Below are 22015 nucleotides of genomic sequence, written 5' to 3'. Positions count from 1 at the left end.
GCTTTATATAGGCTTACAGGGCTTAATTTAGTTCTTACTCGTTATAGTGCCCATAAGCATTAGGAATGCTTATATAGAGCTATTTAGCACTGAAAAGCTGTTAAATGGCTGTTATAATGCTCAGAACAGTGCTTAGTGGTTACCTGGGTATAGTTGCAAAAGTGCCTGCCAAGTTCTCACAATTACACCTAAAAACAATTCGTAACAAATAAATAACAATAAATATTATTGTTGCTTGGATCATGTTTGTACTAGTGTTTGTATAATCAAATACAAAATCACTTGACATATTTTTTTTAGTTTTCGTTTTAAATATGAGTACAGTAGATGTTTCGGTTATCCAATGTTATTCGCTAAAACTTCAAGGACTAACAAACGTCAAGCCGTGTTGGCAGATGAAGCTCTCAATCTAGGGGCAAGACACTGTGCAAACGAGAGCAACTCTGAGAAATTCTGAGTAACTCTTTTTGTCGATAATCGACGAAATTTGTTCAAAGACATCCCCAGAACTGCAATTTTCATTCAGCACACGCAACACTTTGAAATTTGACATTGGTGCCAGATCACACTTTGGTCAGGGGCCTGTAGCATAATGAAAATTTTACTAATAATATTAGTCTTGTAGCTTGTAACTTATAATTTTCTGTTGCATAAAAATACTACAAGTACAAGTTACAAGTCCAATACTACAAGTCGGTTGGACTAATATTATTAGTAGAATTTACAAGTGTATGTTGCATAAACAAACTACAAGTATAAAATATTAGCTATGACTTGTACTTTAGATTACAAGTCTCAAAGGTCTTGTAAAATAATTTACAACCCTAATAGAAAAATATGATACAACGTGCTTAACAACCCTTTCGGGCTATCATCTTGATCATACATGGAATGATACAATCATTCACCCAATCGCCAGTGTATAATACATTTTTATTAGGAAAGTTAGATTTAAAGTATTGCAGAAGTCATATTTAGTTTTGAATATATTGATTTACCATTTTGATGAACTCAAAAGATATTATTTATCTCTAGATTTATCTACAATACAATACCCATCTTTGATTGGAGGTTCTTGGTAAAGTTATATGTTATGGTCACTGCATAAGCACAGGTAAAGTTGGAGACTAGGGGCAGGACAGATCTAACGAGAGCAAATCTGTGTTCGAAATGTTGTTCAGAATTCCTCACAGTTCCTCAGATTTTCTCCCATTTATGCCAAAGTGTGATCTGGCACCAATGTCAAACTGCAAAGTGTTGCGTGTGCGGAATGAAAATTGCAGTTTTGGGGATGTCTTTGAACAAATTTCGTCGATCATCGACAGAAAGAGTTACTCAGAAATCCTCAGAGTTGCTCTCGTTTGCACAGTGTCTTGCCCCTAGGTTTGCACAGTGTCTTGCCCCTAGGTTTAACCTAGGGGCAGGACAGATCTAACGAGAGCAAATCTGTGTTCGATGTGTTGCTCAGAATTCCTCACAGTTCCTCAGATTTTCTCCCATTTATACCAAAGTGTGATCTGGCACCAATGTCAAACTGAAAAGTGTTGCGTGTGCTGAATGAAAATTGCAGTTTTGGGGATGTCTTTCAACAAATTTCGTCGATCATCGACAGAAAGAGTTACTCAGAAATTCTCAGAGTTGCTCTCGTTTGCACAGTGTCTTGCCCCTAGGGTTTAACCCTAGGTTTAACCATACATTTGGAAGGAAAACGAACACTGTATGTGTTATTATTGATTTATGATCTTCCATGGTTATTTAAGCTTATGTCATATGGGTCTAGTGTATTTGAACCATTTAAAAACAAAATTGCGGTATGCGTTCAAGATCTTTTTATTCATTAAATAATTCATTAAATAATAAGCATGGTCTTGCTGATAGGATGGACAGTGATGACTGCTGAACTTCCCCGATTCGTGACGCGTCCCATTGTGGCCCCGGGGGCACCTACGGCGATGAAAACTAACTGTCGTCCTTGCTCCGGTGGGAGCGGATTTGTAGTCGCAAGAGAGTAGAGACACACATCCGATTTTTCGGGGTGCGTCTGCTTCGTTTACTTCGAGCTTGTGTATTTCGTGACGGCCTTGGTACTGTCGGACACAGCATGCTTGGCCAACTCTCCGGGGAGCAGCAACCGGACGGCGGTTTGAATTTCCCGAGAGGTGACCGTCGACCACTTGTTGTAGTGCGCCAGACGGGAGGCTTCGGCGGCAATGCTTTCGGAGATGTCGTTGACGAAGCTGTTCATGATGCTCATAGCCTTCGACGAGACACCGGTGTCCGGATGGACTTGTTTCAGCACCTTTTAACGTAGCTTTCCTTCCGGCGTGGCTTCTTCTTCTTCTTTTCGCCCTTCACGATGTTCTTCTGAGCCTTGCCGGCGAACGACTTCTTGATGGCCTTTCCGCTTACTTTCGGTGCGGTGGTGCCGAGCTTTTCGCGGTGGTTGTCGGCCACTCTCCTGTTCCTACTGGAATACGGAAAAAACTGAGCACCAAAAAAACAAAATAGAAAAATCATGCAAAACCTAGTGCAAAACTTACCCTTTTGCTCCCTCTAGTTGCTTTGGACCGTTTATTTACCGAAACAAGTTTTCAAGTTTTTCTTTTTCTGCAAACTGCAAAAGTTCAATCGGCACATACACCCTAGCATACACCAATGTGCGCAACTATTTGGCAAACTACTGTTGGATTTAAGTGGCATATAGTGAAATACACTTGTGTAAGTGTGTTGCGAAAATGCGAAAATATAATCGCAAACCATTTGAGAAAAGGTCTTTCTATATTGCCACCATATCTCCTGAGTTGTCATCCCTATATTATTTGACAATTTCTGCACAATACTAGGGGCTAGACCTAGGGGCAAGACACTGTGCAAACGAGAGCAACTCTGAGAATTTCTGAGTAACTCTTTCTGTCGATGATCGACGAAATTTGTTGAAAGACATCCCCAAAACTGCAATTTTCATTCAGCACACGCAACACTTTGCGGTTTGACATTGGTGCCAGATCACACTTTGACATAAATGGGAGAAATTCTGAGGAACTGTGAGGAATTCTGAACAACACCTCGAACACAGATTTGCTCTCGTTAGATCTGTCCTGCCCCTAGGCACAATATGACATATTGTTACAACTTGGTATGGGTTACATAGACCGTTCTTTACTAGGTTCTTTATGATTGAATGTTTCGAGTTTCATAGTTTCAACAGAAAAGCACCTGTTCGTGGTACAGTAACAGTAACAGATGAAGGGGACATACTGTGTAGAGTGCTAGGGGCAAGACACTGTGCAAACGAGAGCAACTCTGAGGATTTCTGAGTAACTCTTTCTGTCGATGATCGACGAAATTTGTTCAAAGACATCCCCAAAACTGCAATTTTCATTCAGCACACGCAACACTTTGCAGTTTGACATTGGTGCCAGATCACACTTTGGTATAAATGGGAGGAAATCTGAGGAACTGTGAGGAATTCTGAACAACATTTCGAGCACAGATTTTCTCTCGTTAGATCTGTCCTGCCCCTAGGTAGAGTGTAATACAAATTGTATTTTTCTATGCGGGAAAGCTTCTGCCAGGAGAGCGATTCCTGTTGAACTCGAAACTGGGCTATAGTAAAGATTGACCACACTTCAAGGCTGACGATTTCGCTCAGTGTGCCATAAACTGTCAAAGTTATTTTCAGCTCCGCTTACCCGTTTTTTTAAAGCCGCGTCGGAAAAGCGTCGTTTTTTGCAAGTCAAAACAAGACGCTTCGAAAATCACTCCGCGCGTAAACAAAACGATTAGTTTTCTCCGTTTTCTCAGTAAAGCAGTGAAATTTCAACGCGATTTTTGCCGGCAAAATGGTTAAACGTAAAGCGTCCGGTAAGCGCAAAGTAGAGAAGATGCCGGCACCAATAAGTGGGAACGTTTGTCGAACCTGTTTGAGCCCCAAGAGGTCCAAGCGCCAGAAGGTTGTTTCGCTGTTTTCCAAGTTGGGCAACTCGCTTGTAGCGAACATCATCACGGATTGCACGGGCGTTGAGGTGAGCACGATGAATCTGTTGCTGCTTCTGCTTGGTTTAACTTTTTATCCCATCGTAACAGATCACCCAGGACGATTCCCTGCCGGCGGAAATTTGCACCGAGTGCTTCGAAACGGTCAAACTGTTGGACGCGTTCATGAGGACTACACGGGACAGCGACAGCAAACTGCGCTGCAAGGTGGAAGACGTAGATACAGAGGAAGACGAGCCCCCCCAAAGTGCCGATGTCTCGGGGAACGACCTTCTGGAGGATATTAAGCTTGATCCGGCGGAGATAATCGACAAAACGGAAATTGTCGAAGACGAGGAAAACATCGAAGTGCTCGTTCAGGTTGAGGAAGAGGAAGCTGAAATGGAACAGGAAGATTTTCAAGATAGTGGCAGCGATTGGAAAGGCAGTGGCGACGAGGCCGAGAGGGTGCTGAAGAGGAAGAAAGTCGGACTGAAGTCGAAACCGAACCCCGGCGGTGAGTAATATCAGCCACTAGTTTTATGTGTTTTAAAACAAGTACTCAGATATCAACTTATTCAAAATTTAATATTCCTTTTATTTTATATTTGTTATTATTTCATCCATTTAGCTCTACCCGGGAAGCCAACTCCGGCAAAAAGGAAGAATGCTAAATCAGCTAAATCGCCACCAAAACGAAAGTATGCCCAAAGCGAAGAAGATCTGGAACTGACCGAACAGGAGCACGACATGTTTAAGGTAATCTTGATTCATCGGAGCCATCACGTTTGCTGCGGTTGCTTGAAGGTATTTCTATCGACCGAAGAGCTGGACCAGCATCGCAGAACTACACACATTTGGAAGAATGAAAACCTGATGAAACCATCGTCGAAAATTCTTTGCGACGGGTGTCTACGCCGGTATGATTCGCCGCGGAGTCTGAAACTGCACCTGGACAAAATCCGGCTGCTGAAGGTCGTCTGGGAGTGCAGACAGTGCGGCCATCGATTCAAAGCCGCCGACAAACGCCGGAAGCACGTCCGGATCCACACGGAAGATGCTCCCATCGCGATGCTGGCGCGCATAAAGCAAAGCACCATCAAGGAGTTCGGCTGGTTGTGCTGCGCAACCAAGTGCGGCCTTTCGTTCCCCAGTGAACAGGAGTTGATTGAGCACTCGGAGAGTGCGCACACGATAGACAAACAGGAGGCGGACTTGGAGCAGAAGACGAAACCGGCCCAGTGCCAGATCTGTTTCCGACGGTTCGAGGACCGGCAACGGGTGGTCAGCCATCAGAGGCGGATGTACAAGAAGAAAAACCTACAGTGCGCCCTGTGCGGATTGAAGTTTGCCAACTCGGTGGAGCTGAATACGCACGAGATGAAACAGCACGGAAGCAGCGGGTTCCAGTGTAAAATTTGCGGGAAGACTTTCACCCAGAAGTACAGCATGATAAACCACGTCAAGTATATGCACACAGAGGAGAAGCAGCATCAGGTGGGTAATAATACTTATTTTCTTACTTATAGAAACTTGCAGCCTTTTCAGGTGTATTTGATGGGTGAACGACCATACAGACATTTACAAGTGGACCTACTACTCGAACCAATTAGACTCCAAATCCCTACAGTGCTACAACTGTTACGGATTAGGACATAGTAGGAAGGGGTGCAAGACCCAAACTCGAGTTTCCTCTGGCACCCACGTCACAGAGGCTAAGTATAAATTAATGGCTTTACTTACAAGCGGGAAGATGGTATTCTCAAGTTACACGCGGACCTTGGGCTATCCTTCCGAGAGGCCAACCAAATCTGGAACTGGTAGAGAAACGATGAGGGGGAAGACTTACGTGAATCTCGCCAATACTAAGCCTACTGCCCCTAGCCGGTCGCAGGCGTCAGACTCAGGAAAGCCACAAAGAAGAAGGCTGCGAAGTCAACCTCTAACAAAAGCATAGGGGCGGATGGATCCAAGTCTCTTCTAAGAGACCAACCATGGGCAAAAAGCTGAAAGCCCCCAAATACACCAAGAATGTTTGGTGGATGGGAGTCCACAAAGGAAGGGGGGAAGGTTGAATCTTCCTACCAATTAGAAGAAAAAGCATACAAGTAGGGAAGGGAAAGTGCGCAAATACGTAGGTAAATAAGTGTGTTGGCACCGACCCCTTGCCTGATGCCGAATCACTTGCCAAGTGCATCTTCAGCAACAAGCTGCAGTCTTTTTCGACCGAGATCGCCCAACTCGCGAGAAAGTATGCTTCAGCCCTGGGAACGATTGCTCGCCTCGAAAAGTACTTCATGTAGCTAGCTTTCTGGGCAGTTCGGGAAAGTTAATGGGGCCACTCCCGAAGTAGGGAATGATCCAATCCTTACCCGTCGTAAAAGGAAACTCACCGGTCTCGAAATGGTCCATAGTGGAAGGAGCCGTAAAACGATGGATCCGGCATCGACCCTCCTCTGGCCTTGATACCGCATTGCGAAAGCGAAGCTGTTATCGGACAGAGTGAACCCCATGACTAGCAGCATTCCACCTAATTCCAAAAACCAGGCTTTTCAAATACTGGCTGAGTGAGAGATGGACAAATTAGAGTGGAATTTGCGAAAAAGTTACTCGTCCTCTCGATGAGACTTGAACTCACGTCACCTACTCACTCCTACGTTACTACTACACCACGAGAAGACTCGAAGGTAGTAATTAACCTGAATTCAATACAAAATTCTGAGGTTATCTTTTTCACTGACCGCACTTATTTCGGATTAAGGACAAATATCTTGAAATCCCGCTTCAACAGTGCATCAGGATTTTTGAGAAAATACATGAAATGTCCTGATTTTCTATCCTGTCTAGATGGGAGCCCTCAGAACTTCAGCCGCACAAATCTCAAGAAGCAAGCTTCAAACAACATTGAATTTCATTATTCTGTTCTTGCTCACTTGTAGAAAGCTTAAAATAAGAAGATCAGGTGCGCTGGTTTTGTTTATGAAGAGATTTGTGCCCTCGAAATCGTGAGTAGGTCTCAAAGTCGGCCATTTTGGGACTCTTACAAGTCTGTCCTTAATTAGATGTCCATCCCAAACACCACGCATCTACTGTATTTATATGTGAAGCCTAGCAAGAGCGCCTTGTTGTTATGTGTTGAAATTCCACACACCTCTCTTCAACACACAAAACAATATGTCTGCGACTTGATTCTCGGTCCCGATTGGTTCCAGGTTGATGTTTCCAGTTGCTACGTGGACCCGGTTGAAATGGTGCTGTTGCAACCCTTCGGAATGCAATGCACCTCCTTTTACATCAACCTTGCTTTCGAACAGTAAGTAGCTCCGGCCCTGACTCCTGAACTGTCATCTTCGGACCGACTGACGGGAGGCTGACGGATGATTGACAGACAGACTGACTGACAGACAGACCGCGTGAGTAGACAGAATAGAACAAAACCGAGTCAGCAGAAAGTAAAAGTGCTATTGCACAGGTGAGGTCGTGAATTTGTGAAACTGAATTAGTTTTTTCAATTTGCAATCATTAATTATTCTACTTATATTTAGCCTAATACTATTCAGTGCAGTGTAAATTCTACCTGAATTATCAATTTAGCTTACAAGTAGACGTAGAAGGTAAAATTTAACATGAAATTGACACACAAACTTAACCTAATCCACCATGCGTTCTACAGCAGTGTCTTAAACTAGTACGGATACAGAACGGAGCGTTGTGACTAGGACAGGCAGACAGTAACAGTAGAAGGAAACTAAACGTAAGTAGTCAGCATTCATTTTTAACCGCTAAACGATTCTAGTATATTTCCGACAACATATAAAACTTCCTGATCAGACACCTGCATATTTAAAAGCAACAAAACTAACCTAAAAACATGAATTTCTTCCAAAGGGATTTTATAACTCCATCACGAAATACACGAGTTACGAAACCGGAACCAATTCTTCTAATCTGTCTGGTTGCTAGCGCAACAGGTGCTATCTCTAGGGGCAAGACACTGTGCAAACGAGAGCAACTCTGAGGGATTCTGAGTTACTCTTTTCATCGTTGATCGACGAAATTTGTTAAAAGACATCCCTAAAACTGCAATTTTCATTCAGTACACGCAACACTTTGTGGTTTGACATTGGTGCCAGATCACACTTTGGCATAAACGGGAGAAATTCTGAGGAACTGTGAGGAATTCTGAACAACACCTCGAACACAGATTTGCTCTCGTTAGATCTGTCCTGCCCCTAGTGCTATCTATATGTTTTGCACGCTTGCTCTCCAAGTTTCTGGCCATTCCTATGCACCCACGATTGTCCTCATAGATGGTCACCGGTAATGCGTTTGGAATTCCAAGATCGTCCAGTAGTCCAGCCAACCATACCGCCTCTGTTAGACGTACTCCGCTTCACTAGATGACGTGGCCAATGTTGCTGAACACTGATGAAATATGCGAAGGGCGATGAATATTGCTTCGCCATGTACATGTGAACTGCGAGTGAACAGATTTGCCAATGCTTGAGTTTTATTCGTCGTCAACAAAGCGTCGTCGTCGCTCATTACGACTGAAACAAAAAACTTCATGAGCGCTTGCACGCTGACGTCATCACTGTCTCCTTCTCTTTCTTTCCTTCGGCGTCGGTCCATAAAGCCGTCCTTGCCCTCAAAAAAAATTTGAGGGCAATGTTTACAAATCGTATGAGAATTCGATGAGGTTATGTTTTTGATGCAAGCCTCTATCGCCCGAAGACATGATTGCTTCGATTCATCATGCGTGCTCTTCGCGAAGATCAGAAAACCATTCGCTACGAGCAGCTTCATGAGCTGCATCCGCTGCACGGCATTCTAGCAAACATGGTAGCCTGGTACCTGCTAAATAAAAATGGTCATGATTTTGCCATTTTGTCGCCTATTCTAGCATTTTTTTATTTAGTCTGGCCTAATTCGATTCAAAAAATCACCTTCTACGAGAGGGGGACCCGGTGCGGTCACCAAGGATTGCGGAAATTCCGGATTTCGGCGTAGAATTTTAATGCCCGATGCCACAATAAACCAGGTCTTTCCCAACCACATTAGCCGCAACGCAACTGTCAAAATGCACTCGCAACGAAGTGGACGATTGAAGGAGTAAGCACCATGAACGAATGGAAGTCGCATGTGGTCTGCAGAAATGATCAACTTACTTCCTCGTTCACTGCTCCCATTGACTTGCTAGAGTGTTCTTCGCGAAGCATAAATGAAAACACAAATGCTTGTGAATAATGGATCGCGAAGATGCAAGAATGAATGCTCGCGAGGAAGATCCAACGCAACATTGGACGTGGCTACCGTTTGTTGCTTCTTGCTTGACCAGGAGATGACGTTCCCAAAAACTGGTAATACATAACCACTCACCTAGGGGCAAGACACTGTGCAAACGAGAGCAACTCTGAGGGATTCTGAGTTACTCTTTTCATCGTTGATCGACGAAATTTGTTAAAAGACATCCCTAAAACTGCAATTTTCATTCAGTACACGCAACACTTTGTGGTTTGACATTGGTGCCAGATCACACTTTGGCATAAACGGGAGAAATTCTGAGGAACTGTGAGGAATTCTGAACAACACCTCGAACACAGATTTGCTCTCGTTAGATCTGTCCTGCCCCTAGCCACTCACCGATTTCCTGTCCTGCTGGTCCGTCGCCCAGTCGGCATCAGCGAAGCCAACTAATGGATCCGTTTCCGGGAAACTCGTCTCGTCACCAATGAACTTCAAAGATGTCTGCATGGTGTCCTTTAGGTATCGTACCACCCGTCTAATGCTGTCCAGTGCGAAGAATCCGGGTGCTGTTGGTAACGTCCAAGATATCCCACCGAAAAGCATGTGTCCGGACGAGTGGCCATCATCACGTACATCAAACTGCCCAGTAATTCGCGATACGGTGGTTCAGTTGGTTCCGACGTATTTTGAGTTAATTAATTGAAGTCCTTTTTCCATTGGATTTCTGGTAGGGAAGCAATCATCCATGGAAAATTTCTTTAATATATTTCTAATACTGGCCTCTTGAGAAAGTTCCATTCGTCCTTGTTTGCTGTCGTACGTAATCTTCATTCCGAGGAAGTGCTTCGCTTCTCCACAATCGGTCATCTGTAAGTAATGGAATAGCTTCTTCTTCAACTCCTCGACTGTCTTCAAACGTGCTCCGATTATCAACAGAACAGGTCGTCGACATACAGGATCACGTAGACCACGCCGCTCCTCCTGTTCTTGATCCGTGTGCAAACGCAGTTATCGTGTTGCGATCGTTTGAATCCAAGCTTCAACAAGACGTCATTCAGCTTCTCGTTCCAACATCGCGGGCTCAGTTTCAACCCGTACACAATGACTTCCGAAGGTGCGGCTCCGTGGTCGTGCGGCTAGGGTCACCAAGCTCTTAGTCGCATCGTGCTGAGGAGCGCGGGTTCGATTCCCGCCGCAGCTGTCAGGAAAAGTTTTCGGCTGTGCCACTGGGCGTTGCATGCTAGTCCGTTGTCTAGTGTCGTGCTTCCTTCAAAGAGCGAAAAGCTCACTGGAAGCATTGAACGTGTCCGTGTCTTTTTTTTTTTTTTTTTTAAGGTGGCACACCAATCCTGGAGCTGCTCTAACGCCATGGAACAGCCATGAAAATGTCCTCCTTGAGTTCCCCGTGCAAGAAAGCAGTTTTGACGTCCATTTGACGAACCAGGTATCCTTTCTGCAAAGCCACCGCCAGTACAACCCGGATTGTTGTCAGTTTGGCCACTGGTGCGTACGTCTCGTGATAATCGACTCCTGGTTTTTGTTGGAATCCCTTGACGACCAGCCTCACTTTATGCCGGACAACATTCCCATCCCCTTTCACGCAGAACACCCATTTCGATCTCAGTAGCTTCATTCCGGCTGGGCACGGGACGAAATTCCACACCTTGGTGTCCGCCATGGATTGCAACTCGTCGTTGATCGCTTCCAGCCAGGCGTCCTTGTCGTCACGATGCTCGATCTCATTGTAGTTGGTTGGTAGATTTGAAGATGCAAAATTATCAGCAGCAGTGGATGCCTTGAATCCCGTTAAAAAATCGCATAGCCTACCTGGTAGCCTGCGCTCCCGTTCGCTGCGCCTCGTGGTTGACTCTGTACAACAGTCTTCACGTCTTATTTGCGAAGGGAGCGCCCCAGGGTTTCGAAATTCTGATGTTGATTCTTCGAATTCATCTTCGGATTCTGAATTTTGACCATCAACGTTCAGATCTTCAACCTCAGCTGCAACCGGTCTTGGAGAATTCAGTTGCTCCCCCTCTGGCTCGTAGAACGTGGGAATCATCATAAAGGCACTGTGGTTGCATCATCATCATCGGCGAACGGAAAACTTTCCTCACTGAACTTCATGTCTCTTGCAATTATCACCTTCCTCGACGACTTGCCCCATAAGCAATATCCATTGAGCGCATACCCAATTATGACTGTCTCACGGCTTTTCGGATCTAACTTCTTCCTCAGCTGGTTTGCAATCCACATCATGGCCTTGCACCCGAATATTCGAAGCTTGCTCAGGTCCGGTTTGGATTTCGTCCATAGTTCCACTGGAGTTACGTTACCATCGATTGCCGTTGTAGTACTCTGATTCAAAATGTATGTGGCCGTTAGAGCCGCTTCCGACCACATTCGCTTGGGAATCTTGGAATCAATTAACATCGACCTTACTTTTCGATCAGGATTCGTTTGAAACGTTCGGCGACACCGTTTTGTTGCGGGGTATCAGGTATCAGAAGGCCGGCTCCAGAGGCACGTTATCCTCCATTTGGGACATTTGTGCCATCGCCAAAATAACAGCCTATTTCATCATCTACCTGAGGGAAAAGGAAGGAAAAAGAGTTGGGATGGGGATAGGGACAGGTAGGGAAATAGGAAAAATACCCTGGAAGAGGGTACTAACGCACAAGCGTACCACAATGGGTTCAAACAGCGCCCTGAAAAGGGCACTGTAATAACGCATAAAGCGAAAGAGAGCCTTTAGCTCTTTACCACAGCGGGTTAAGAACAACAGAATATTCTGAAGATTCAGGTTTCTGAAGTCAGTTTCACTTAATAAGTGTTTACCGAATACTCGGAAACGCACACGAAAAAAAATTCCTTATTAAATGTATAAGAAAATGTTATAAAATTTTGCCATTTCGTTTGCCAAATGAAAATTATGTGAAATCTTTTTAAATTATATTAGAAAAAACATAATGAAAAATATAAGTTAGTCTTATGCTTTTCATGTACTTTTCCTAATAATGTTTATTACGTGCATTATACAAGGTATTAGAGAAAACTATTAATATATACTATGTTTTGTTTTGATTGATACTTCTTATTTTTCATTAAAAACATGTTAAAACAATGTATGAAAAAGCGCATAATTATACTTCAATGTTTATTTTTATTGGTAAAATACAGCTTAAAATACAAAGCACATTATCGCGGCTCGCGGGAAACTGTGGGACATTCTATAGAGCATCCCAACGGGAACCCAAGACCGATCACCGTAGCTCTGTTACTACCAAGGTTATGACGCGTTGGTGCCCGGGATGACGATTTTCCTTCGCGTCCGACTGCTTTATCATCTCCTTTGTCTCCGAGTTGACCTGAATAATGCCATGTTCCGAGGATACTTCCGCCACGCAGTTATCATTGCGCTTACGTTCTTCCTCTTGCAGCTTGATTGAGACCGCGGACGGAGTAGCTTGGTGGTAATGATGGCCACTTACGCGACGGTGTGCTTGATTGTGTGGCAATCGGGAAATCCATGCTGGGAGTCAATAAATGTGGATTCCATTGGTATCTTACCTGAGAGCGTAAATTAATGGATTATCAAGTAATGTAATGAAACAATTTAATTTTTACTTACCCAAACATAAATATCTCCAAAGAGAAACAACCTGAAGAACGATCTGCCTGGTTTTCTGGCTTCTTCTGCGCCGAGTGCCATGTTGAAAATTTTCAATCCCAAACATTATCGAAAGTATAAGTTTTGCCTAATATATTTTCGCCATTAGGCAAAACTTATACTTTTCACTAGGGCACGTTATACGCTTCATTAGGTTTTATTTGAAAGTTTATAAGGTAGCGAAATGAATGGTATAAGTAAGATTGGAATAAAATCAATAACCTATTTCTAATAATAAAAACTATTACTTTTCTTTTCGTGCAGTTGCGCGAAAACTGGACAGTTACATATCAAATGATACGAAGTTCCATAATCGGATTCACAGCTATCACAGGCAAATGAATCAGCTTGCTGAATATTCGCCATGTGATAGCTGAGTCGGCAGTGGTCAGTCAATGCTTTGACCAGCATGCTGCAATTCTGCTTAGACAGATTAGTTAGATACTTCGCCACCCGTAGAGATGGCTCAGCACTATACAATTTGGTTTGACGACATGACTCCAAACTATTCCAATATTGGCGATTAAAAGTAGAGGTTATGTCGTGAAAATTTGGAAGTTTGAAAGGGAAATGCCAGTTTCCCATCAGTTTAATCATCAATTTTTTGGTAAATTTATCGATAAAATGAATTTTTCTACCCCGATCCCACATTGAATTTTATCTGGAACGACTCAATCACTAAAATACGAAATGGGATTTCACAAAACTTAACCTCACTTTAGGAGGCCAATTGTCTGTGTTGAGTGACAGCCCAGGGGGCTGTCCATAAACCACGTGGTCATGAGGGGGGGGGGGGGGGGGGGTTCGGCCAATGACCATTTTGTATGGACAAATAAAATTTTTTGTATGGACCAATGACCACGCGGGGGGGGGGGGGGGGGGGGTTGGGGGTTGAAAAGTCCCAAAAAAATGACCACGTGGTTTATGGACAGCCCCCAGGTGTGAATCTGAAGCTTAATCCAACACTTCGATATCGGAATAGCTGGCTCAGGGCCAATGAAGTCATGTGAAGCTCCAGAGTGAGCTAACTCATCAGCCAATTCATTTCCAGCGATGGAAGAATGACCAGGTACCCATAGAAGGTGAACAGCGTTTGCTGAATTCAGCTCCCCGATTTGAGTTCGACAAGCGATAACTATCTTCGACCTGGAGTTGACCGAAGCAAGTGCTTTAATAGCAGCCTGGCTATCTGAACAGAAGTATATTACTTTGCCCATTACGTGCTGCTAAAGTGCTGATTGCACTCCGCACATAAGAGCAAAGATTTCGGCCTGAAAAACGGTACAGTGTCTACCAAGTGAGTAAGACTGATACAGCCTTAGCTCACGAGAATAAACACCAGCACCTGCTCGACCTTCGAGAAGGGAGCCATCAGTGTAACATACGATGCCGTCTGAAATACTTCTTTCCAAATATCCAGATGTCCACTCTTCCCGGGAAGGGAATTTCGTGGAAAATGTCCAATACGGAAAATTACAAGCAATTGTAAGATCACTTGGAGCAAGAACAATTTTGTCCCAATTCACCAAAAGTGAAAACAACGAGGTGTGTGTTGATGTGCGGTTCACAGGAGTTTCCTCTAGTAGACCGAGTACCCGCGTAGACGGTAAGTGCAAGAAAGTGCTTCTTGTTTGAGATGAATGTGTAGTGGGGCAACGTCAAAGAGAACTTCGAGCGCTGTCGTGGGAGTTGAAGAGAACGCTCCAGACATCGCCATTAAGCACATCCTTTGGAGATGGCCTAACTTTGATTGGACCGTTCTCACTTCGCCCTTTTGCCACCACACAAGACATCCATAAGCCAATATTGGCCGAACCACAGTTGTGTAAATCCATTTGATATACTTGGGTTTTAGACCCCAAGTTGTACCAAAAGTACGCCGGCATTGCCCGAAGGCCATACAAGCTTTCTTGATTCTGAACTCAATGTGAGGTGTCCAGGAAAGCTTGGAATCAAGAATGACTCCAACGTACTTTACCTGTTCAGTCACATCGATTTCAGAATCAAAGAGACGCAAAGGTCGAACGCCATTACGGTTTCGCCTTTCCGTGAAAAGAACAATAGATGTTTTACTCGGATAAACCGAAAGGCCATATTGGCGACATCAACCCTCAACTACCTGAAGGGCGTTTTGCATCAGGTCGAAAAGGGTGCTGATGCACATATCAACTAACAATGTTAGGTAGTCGTCGGCAAAACCATAAGTAGGAAAACCGCTATTATTGAGTTGCCTCAATAGCGTATCTGCTACGAGATTCCACAAAAGCGGTGACAAGACTCCCCCTTGGGGGCATCCACACACACTCAATTTTCTAATCCCTGCTAGACGCAATGTCGAGAAGAGATGTCGGTTTCTGAGCATTTGGTGAATCCAATTGGAAATCATTGGAGATATACCATGACCCCGTGCGGCTTTCAATATGGCATCGAAAGGCACGTTGTCAAAGGCACCCTCGATATCTAAGAAAACACCCAAACAAGATTGCTTTTGAGCGAATGCTTTCTCGATATCGTAAACAACCTTGTGTAAAAGAGTCACAGTGGACTTACCAGATTGGTAGGCATGTTGGTTCACATGAAGAGGCACGTTGGCCAGATGAACATCACGGATGTGATGATCCACAATGCGTTCTAAGCATTTCAGAAGAAAAGAGGTCAAACTGATAGGTCTGAAACTCTTTGCTTCTTCATACGACGCACGACCCACTTTCGGAATGAACTTCACAGTAATATCCCGCCAAGATTTGGGAATATACCGTGTAGCAAAACTGTAAACAAGTATTTTTTTCAAAACATGCTCGGAATAATCAAATCCCTTCTGAAGCAAAATAGGATAAATCCCATCTGCACCAGGAGATTTGAAAGGAGCAAAGCTATTAAGTGCCCACTCAATCGATTCTATAGTTACAATACTCCGAGTGTATGCTAAATAAGCATTCAAGAACTTCCTCATCGGAGGAAGTCAGATCGCCATTTGGCAAACGAAGCTCGTTCACTCGAAAATCCTTAGATTTCGTAAGGGTTTAGTTTGACTCTTTGGAGCCGGAGGGGTCAATATGACCCCGGCGATGAAACCGAGCATAAGAAATGTGTTCGAGGCCAGCGAGGTTACGGCAGCGAAGGCAAAACAATCCGGCTCCAAAGGGTTAACCGACTGGCTTCACTCAAACTGGAAACATTTGTGCAAAGGGTTTTCCAGCCGGATCATTCAGCAGACCGGAGAGCTTTCCTGTAGGTCTAGCGAGCCGACCTGAAAGCCTCCGAACCGGCCGAACGTCGTCTGTTCCAACTCTTTCTACATTGTTTCCTGAGTTTCGCCAGATCAGAGTTCCACCAAGGGGTTCCTCTTGTGATCTTCACAGACCGTAGAGGACATGCTTCTTCAAAAGCTTCCATAATGAAGGTCGTTGTAGTATTAACGGCATCATCTTAATCTCTTGAAGTGTCAATGGATGGTGAGTATCTATGAAATTTGGCCGCAACCAAATCAGTAAAAAAAATCCCAGTTTGTTGACCGGGGATTCCTGAAACGCAAAGTTGGCGAAGTAACATTTAAATGTTCAAAAAAGATGTAGCGATGGTCTTCATCTGACACATGCCAATTGGTCAGCTCGTGACTAATTCTACTAGAACTAAGCGTTAAGTCTAACACTTCCTCTCTAGCAGATATTATGAAGGTTGGGCGGTTGCCTATGTTAGGTAATGCAAGATATGTACTACTTAAGTACTCCATCAAACTGGAGCATCTCAAGTTAATGTCTGAGCTGCCCCAGATGATATGGTGAGCATTAGCATCACTGCCAACAATTAGCGGAAGGCCTTTTGAAGTGCAGTATGCGATGACTTGTTTGAAAGCAACCGTAGGGGATGGTTCATCATGCGGAAAATACACCGAACAATAGACGTATTTCCTGTTGAGGTTTCCAACAGATACATCAATTGTGATAGCACATACATCTCTGGTGGTTAGTTCAGAGATGAGTGTAGCAACTATTGCGTTGTTGACAAGCACACAGGCTCGAGGCCTGACACGCGAGTTTGCCATTTCATGTTTACTAAAAGTAGCAAACACCGGGTTCACAAGGTTTCCTAGATAGAAATTCCCCTTACGAAAGTAAGGTTCTTGTACTAAGGCCACTTGGGCTGTACCATTTTGCATAAGTCTGCAAAGATTGATTGTTGCTGTTCTTTTATGCTGAAGATTGGTCTGAGCTATCCTAACCGTAACCACTACCCAAATTAGATAAGATAACTCTTCGCAACAACAGTACAACAAAGAACAACAGCAATAAAACCAGCAATAAACCAGATCGGCAGCTGATTGTCTCGGAGAAACACAAGGTCCACTGCACTATTGCTCCGGTTAGCGCAGTAAGGGCAACCTACTGTGGAGGGCGCCCTGGTACTCCACATGCTCCGTTAGCGGTTAGGTTTTTATTAGACCCCCCTAGCCATTCATTCCTAGGCACGGTAAGCATAAAGCCGCATCACACCATGCATTAGGGGTCACCTGTTGGTGGATTCTTACCACCGGAACAGGCCGTCCGTAGTGTTATTCTTAGCCAATTGAGACAATCGCTACCGACACTACACAGCTATCTAGGCTGATCGAGGAAAGAAGTTAATATTGATGATCAACTTCATACGGGCTCGAACACCCGTTTAGCCCTGACATGGTCTGACTGGCTATGTATCCAAGAAACTTAAGGAATGAGTTTTGGAGACAATGAGGGCTGTTGGCGTCTAGTACAATGTCACGTCAACACGATTCGCCGACTAAGGAGTAAGCACCAGGTGGTTCACACGTTGGGCCGTCAAGAATGAACTCCCTAGTTTCACCCTCTTTGTACATTACGGTGCCAAACCGTACACTATTTCAGCGCACTTGCGTGCGCAACTTTTTCTTTTATCTTACTCGTTCACTTTGTGGAGGACGATCTGCGGACCCTACGCAGAGTGCGGAACTGGAGACAAACTGCCATGGACCGAGTGGAAGCTACTATGTACAGCAGAGGCCACCCTGGCCTTAGCCTGATTGGAAGGTAAGGTAAGTCACTTTGTTGAACGCAAGAAAGAGCGAGATAAAAGAAGGGGCAAAGTGCCCCCTCTGTCATCTGTTTCTTTCCCGTGTTTGTTTACGAGAGTGAGTGAGAAAAAAGAAAAAGCTGCGCACGCTAGAGCTTTAGCGAGCTTTTTGCAACGTGATGCCTTCCTAAAGTGACTTTATTCAAATTAAAATTGTAGTTCTACCAGTTCTACGTCAAAAGTTGTCACAGCTTGTCCATCGTCACTGATGCTCAACCTGTTCAAAGACGCGCACTAACTTTCTCTTCTTTAACATTGTGTCAAAGTTCTCTCCTCTCTTCCTGGCAGCCACTCAAGCAGCTATCGCAATTTTATATATCAGCAAATTACGATCACAATCATTGCATATGAAGGGAGACGACGCTGTTTTTCTCAGCACACTATCGACAGTTTCCTCAATGCGGAAAGTTTTTGTCACGACTACTCTAGATTCCTTGAACTGATCCACCACTTGAATTACGACTTCCAGACCAGGATTTACGGCGCTAACTATTGTTTAATATTTCCTTCTGATTGCTATCATGTCATATTAATAATATTTCCTGAAATTTTAAAATCTAAATCATTCTATCCCTACTTTACAGTGCACCGTTTGTGGCATGACATTCCGACTGAAGGGTGGATTGAAGACCCACATGTCCAACCACGTGGAGATTCCGCAGTTCAAATGTGAGGTAAAGCAATAATTGGCAGCTCTTTTGGAATCAATGGGGCACGTTCGGTGTAGTACTAGATTTGTAGTAATGAGCTGAATTTTTGTATGGTGAGAAGGTTAATTCTCCGTTTCTGCAATGAAGTGGTCCAAAAAGCGTGGGTATTATGATTCCTTGCCTAATTTGATGCTGTTTGAGCAAAACTTTGAATAACTATGTTGTTTATATTGCAAGAAATGGAGAAAATAACAACACTGTTGCCCAAAGTTTTGTTCAAACAGTATCAAATTAGGCAAGGGAGGGGTCTGTGTCATTTGGCATAAAGTCATTTGGCATAAAGCCGTTTGGCATAAGGTCACTTGGCATAAAGTCATTTGGCATAACGGTCATTTGGCATAATGGACACTTGGCATAATAAAGAAGGGTGCATTTCGGTTATGCCAAATGTCCATTATGCCAAATGACCGTTATGCCAAATGTCTTTATGCCAAGTGACCTTATGCCAAACGACCCTATGCCAAATGACTTTATGCCAAATGTCCCGCTCCCGCAAGGGAGCATAATACCCACGCTTTTCGGACCATTTCATTGCAGAAACGGAGAAGTGACCTTCTCACCATACTAAAATTCAGCTCATTACTACAAATCTAGTACTTCACCTATCTGTCCTATTATGTAGTTTTCGATATTGTAATGCCGGTATTTTACTCATTAAAACAGGTCTGCTCGAAAATGTTCAAAGCCAAACTACACCTGCGTTATCACATGCGAACGCACACCGGAGAGAAGCCGTACAAGTGCCGCTATTGTGACCATGCGTTTGCGAATAACACTAACTTTAGGAGACACGAGATGACCCATACTGGTAAGTGCCCTAGACTCGGTATATCATTTCGTGATTCAAATTATGTAATTTTCAATTTTTCTTTTCATGTGCAGGTAATAAACCCCACAAATGTTCTCTATGCGAAAAATCGTTTATTTTGAGACGAACTCTCTTGGAGCATGAGAAAACTCACTCGAACGGTAAGTCTTAACTGCAAACCTGATACTTCATAACAATCTAACCGTACTTTCGTTTCCGCTCCCGCAGAAAATGCACGCGTGAGGGTTAAACTGGCCCAGAGAGACGCAGCAGAGTCGAGCATGGTTATTGAACAAGTAGAATACGAGTCCGTTGACGATGGTGATGGTGATCAGGAAGGAGAAGGTAGCAGCTACTACGAGGACGACGAGGAGGAAGAACAAGAAGAAGCAGAAGGCACCAAAGATGATGAACATGTGGTTTCGTTCAGCAACAGGCCAGTTCAAGTCAAGGTTATCAGTCCTCAGATTTTACCACAACCGGTAAGAATTGTAAGAACTGTTCCTCAAGTGGTCGAAAATGTTCTACCAACGGTGTCTAGTTCCGGTGCGCAGACGGTCGTTTACAACGTTGTTCCATCTACTTCATCCGGTGGTAACTACAGTTACATTTTGAAGTTCAAGTGAATTCAATGAAACTGATCATGCGTCTCCATCGGTAAGTTAAACGTGGTTTAACTTTTATTTCTCCCATTCTTACTTTTGACATACAGGGGATGGCCAAAATGTTTGCGATAGGAAACTTTTTTTTCTCTCACAAAAAAGTTCAAAACTCTGTAACTTTTCATAGAGTGTATCGAAAATTTGTACAAATTTGAGCTCTATTGGTTGATCTTTCGCGGAGTTAGAATCGTTCTGGTAAAACTCTATTTTTAGACAACTTATTTTTGAACTGTCATATCTCGGAAACCAGTGAACCAAATATAATGAACTTTTGAACGTTTGATGCTTCTCATGTCATTAAAACATTGGTATTTTTTGAACGTTGAAAAAAGTTATTATGGATTGAAACTTTTTGAATCTATCTTGAAAAAATGTAATTTTTTTACATCAATGTCATTAAATTTTAGTGTTGATATCCAAAGATTTTCTGCTTCCGTTCTCAAGATATATCCGATAAGTTGTATTAGAGCCTATTTGGATTGAAAGAATAACACATTTAGTAATTTTTGTATGATATTGTAAATTTGACTTATTTTCCTCTATGTGGGTGAAAATGTCAAACTGGTATAACATTATTCATCGTGAGAAAATATTACATTTTATAGCGTCGTATCAAGTATCAATATATTGTTGATAAACGTTAAAAATTTCATTCAATTCGGTTTACTGGTTACCGAGATGTGACAGTTTAAAAATTAGTTGTCTAAAAAAAGTGTTTTACCAGAACGATTCTAATTCCGCAAAAGATCAACCAATCGAGCTCAAATTTGTACCAATCATGCACATATAGTAGGTAAACTAACAGTCAAAATTTGATGCACTCTATAAAAAGTTACAGTATGTTGAACATTTTTGTGAGAGAAAAAAAAGTTGCCTATCCCAAACATTTTGGCCATCCCCTGTACAATTACTGCTTAAATTTTTATATTTGAGTGTTTTTCAAATTATGTTGAAAATATTGCTCTAATGGTAAACAACTATTCTGCAAGTACATGGGCCTTTTTACATGAAAATCGTTGTTTAGAGTTTAAAGGTTGAAAATAACTTTATTTTCCTGTAACAAAGTTGTTTAATCTATAAATATACCATCAACACGTGGAATCAAACCTTTGTTTGAATTGTAGAAACAAAAGAGAACATTCAATTTTCAGTAACACTCTTAAATGAAACAAACATATTGTGTATGATATGTGGGAGCATCGCGGTTCAAAACGGGCCACCACTTCTAATTCGTATGCACAAGATACTGGGTTCAAACTCAAGAAACCATGCTTTCTTAGTTCTTACATCGATCAACCGAAATCATGTCGCCAATGTTCCATCATCTTGACCTGTGAGTGGCCGGCCAGGTCAAATCTCTGTCGACTTCCTTCATTTCTTTGTTGAGGTTGCGCCGCCATGAACCTCTGGACCTACCTCTGCTGCAATGCCCTGCTGGGTTCCAATATGTTGAGAATCACTGGATAATCTCTCATGCTCTCGTCGATCTGCTTGCTCGCCGATAGCATTTGGTTAGGCCTCGGTCGATACCCAAACGCAGAGATTAGGTAGAAGTAATGTAACCGGCCGTTTCTTCCACTACTGCATCATCAACGTGCACTGCCCACACGAAGGGAGACCTGATGACGAGAAAGCAGCGTTCTACGCGCAGTTAGAGCAAACATACGATGGTTGCTCGCCGCGTGACGTGAAAATCGATGTCGGCGACATGAACGCGCAGGTAGGAAGGGAGGAAATGTAAAGACCGGTAACCGGGCGAAACAGCTTGCACGCCGAATCGAATGATAACGGCCAGCGATGCGTAAACTTTGCAGCCTCCCTCCCGTGGTATGGTAGTCCGAAGCACCTTCTTCCTCCGCAA

General features: G+C 43.4%; 1 protein-coding gene across 1 annotated transcript; it reads left to right on the top strand.

Annotated features, from left to right (window-relative positions):
- The first annotated feature begins 3723 nt into the window (after positions 1–3723).
- LOC109428948 (zinc finger protein 287-like) lies at positions 3724–21260 on the top strand. Its single transcript, XM_062855307.1, has 7 exons — positions 3724–4025; positions 4087–4492; positions 4607–5472; positions 18559–18648; positions 19348–19492; positions 19567–19653; positions 19721–21260. The coding sequence occupies exons 1-7, from the start codon at positions 3843–3845 to the stop codon at positions 20116–20118; spliced, it is 2175 nt and encodes a 724-aa protein (XP_062711291.1). The 5' UTR covers positions 3724–3842; the 3' UTR covers positions 20119–21260.
- The last annotated feature ends 755 nt before the right edge of the window (positions 21261–22015 follow it).

Source organism: Aedes albopictus, chromosome 3 (assembly GCF_035046485.1).
Source record: "Aedes albopictus strain Foshan chromosome 3, AalbF5, whole genome shotgun sequence".
NCBI lineage: Eukaryota > Metazoa > Arthropoda > Insecta > Diptera > Culicidae > Aedes > Aedes albopictus.
This window is presented reverse-complemented; position numbering and strand designations above follow the sequence as displayed.